The sequence below is a fragment of the Volvox carteri genome, assembly GCF_000143455.1.
Source record: "Volvox carteri f. nagariensis unplaced genomic scaffold VOLCAscaffold_42, whole genome shotgun sequence".
In the NCBI taxonomy this organism is placed as follows: Eukaryota; Viridiplantae; Chlorophyta; class Chlorophyceae; order Chlamydomonadales; family Volvocaceae; genus Volvox; species Volvox carteri.
The window spans coordinates 915142-916155 of NW_003307585.1; the positions used below are offsets into that span (position 1 = coordinate 915142).

Consider the following 1014-nt stretch of genomic DNA (forward strand, 5'->3'; position numbering starts at 1 on the left):
TGGAGGGGGAGGGGGAGGACGAAGGGAGGTGGAGGACGTGAAAGGACCGTGTGCATGGAGAGAGGGGAGGGGGGAAGGGGGTGGAAATTAACGTGTGCACAAAATACGAAAACGCACGAAAGGAAAACGGCTCTACTGCTGACATCCAAAGCATGACAGCCGAGGGAGGAAGAGGAGGAAGCAGAAGAGGAAGAGGAAGAAGAGAAGAGGAAACAAAAAGAAAACGAAACATGAATCACTGACACTGGTCATCGTGAGAAAACTGGTCATAGCGCGAGCATTCTCTCCCTGGCTCAGGAATAAAACTTTAAGGAACTAAACTAAATCGACGACAATTTAATCAATTAAAAAAATTAAAGTTTATTCCAATAAGGATAAATGTCGCGTGAATATAGAATGAAAACGGAGCTTGAGTTCACCTGTCGGGCGGGCCCTGAGCCAGACCGGGGGTGTTGCCGCCAGAGCCGCCCGAGCGCTTGGCGGGGAGGATGCCCAGATGCAAGGCGCCTGGAAAGAATGGGGGGGGGGGGGGAAAGACGAACCACGAACGAGTGAAGCTGCTGCCAGGGCAAGAGTGAGGTGGAAAGGGGAGCGGTGGTAGTGGCAGTGGTAGTAATAATGCTAGGGTAATAATGAGAAAAATTCCATGCAAGAACCACAATTTTATCAATTCCGGGATTTCGCGTTTCCCTTGGGCTCTAAAACCCCTTTTACGCTCACCAACCTACCAACCTCTCATTTCCCCACCAACAGAGCCCCCATCCCATACCCCACCCTTACCCGTCCTCTTGGCCGTCTCCACGTTGTGTTTCAGCAGCGGCTCCACCGCCGCTATGAAGCTGCCACATCCCGCCGGGTCCCGCGCCACCAGGGAGGACAGGGCCAGAGCGTGGCGGGCACAAACCGGGTCGGAGGAACCCAGAGCTGCGGGGGGAAGACGGCAGGAGTGGAGGGGTGTGTCTGTGTGTGTGTGTGTGTTTGTGCCCGGGGGGACGACGAGCCACGAACGAGTAT

At 54.5% G+C, this 1014-nt stretch overlaps 1 protein-coding gene across 1 annotated transcript in view; it reads right to left on the reverse strand.

Annotated features, from left to right (window-relative positions):
• The window catches only part of VOLCADRAFT_121307 (uncharacterized protein), a gene marked incomplete at its 5' end in the record, with an annotated part of 14692 nt that overhangs the window by 10470 nt on the left and 3208 nt on the right, over positions 1–1014 (reverse strand). The window contains one exon of the mRNA XM_002954405.1: positions 781–924. Within this exon, the coding sequence (XP_002954451.1) occupies positions 781–924 (144 nt within the window). The remainder of the gene's footprint in view (positions 1–780; positions 925–1014) is intronic.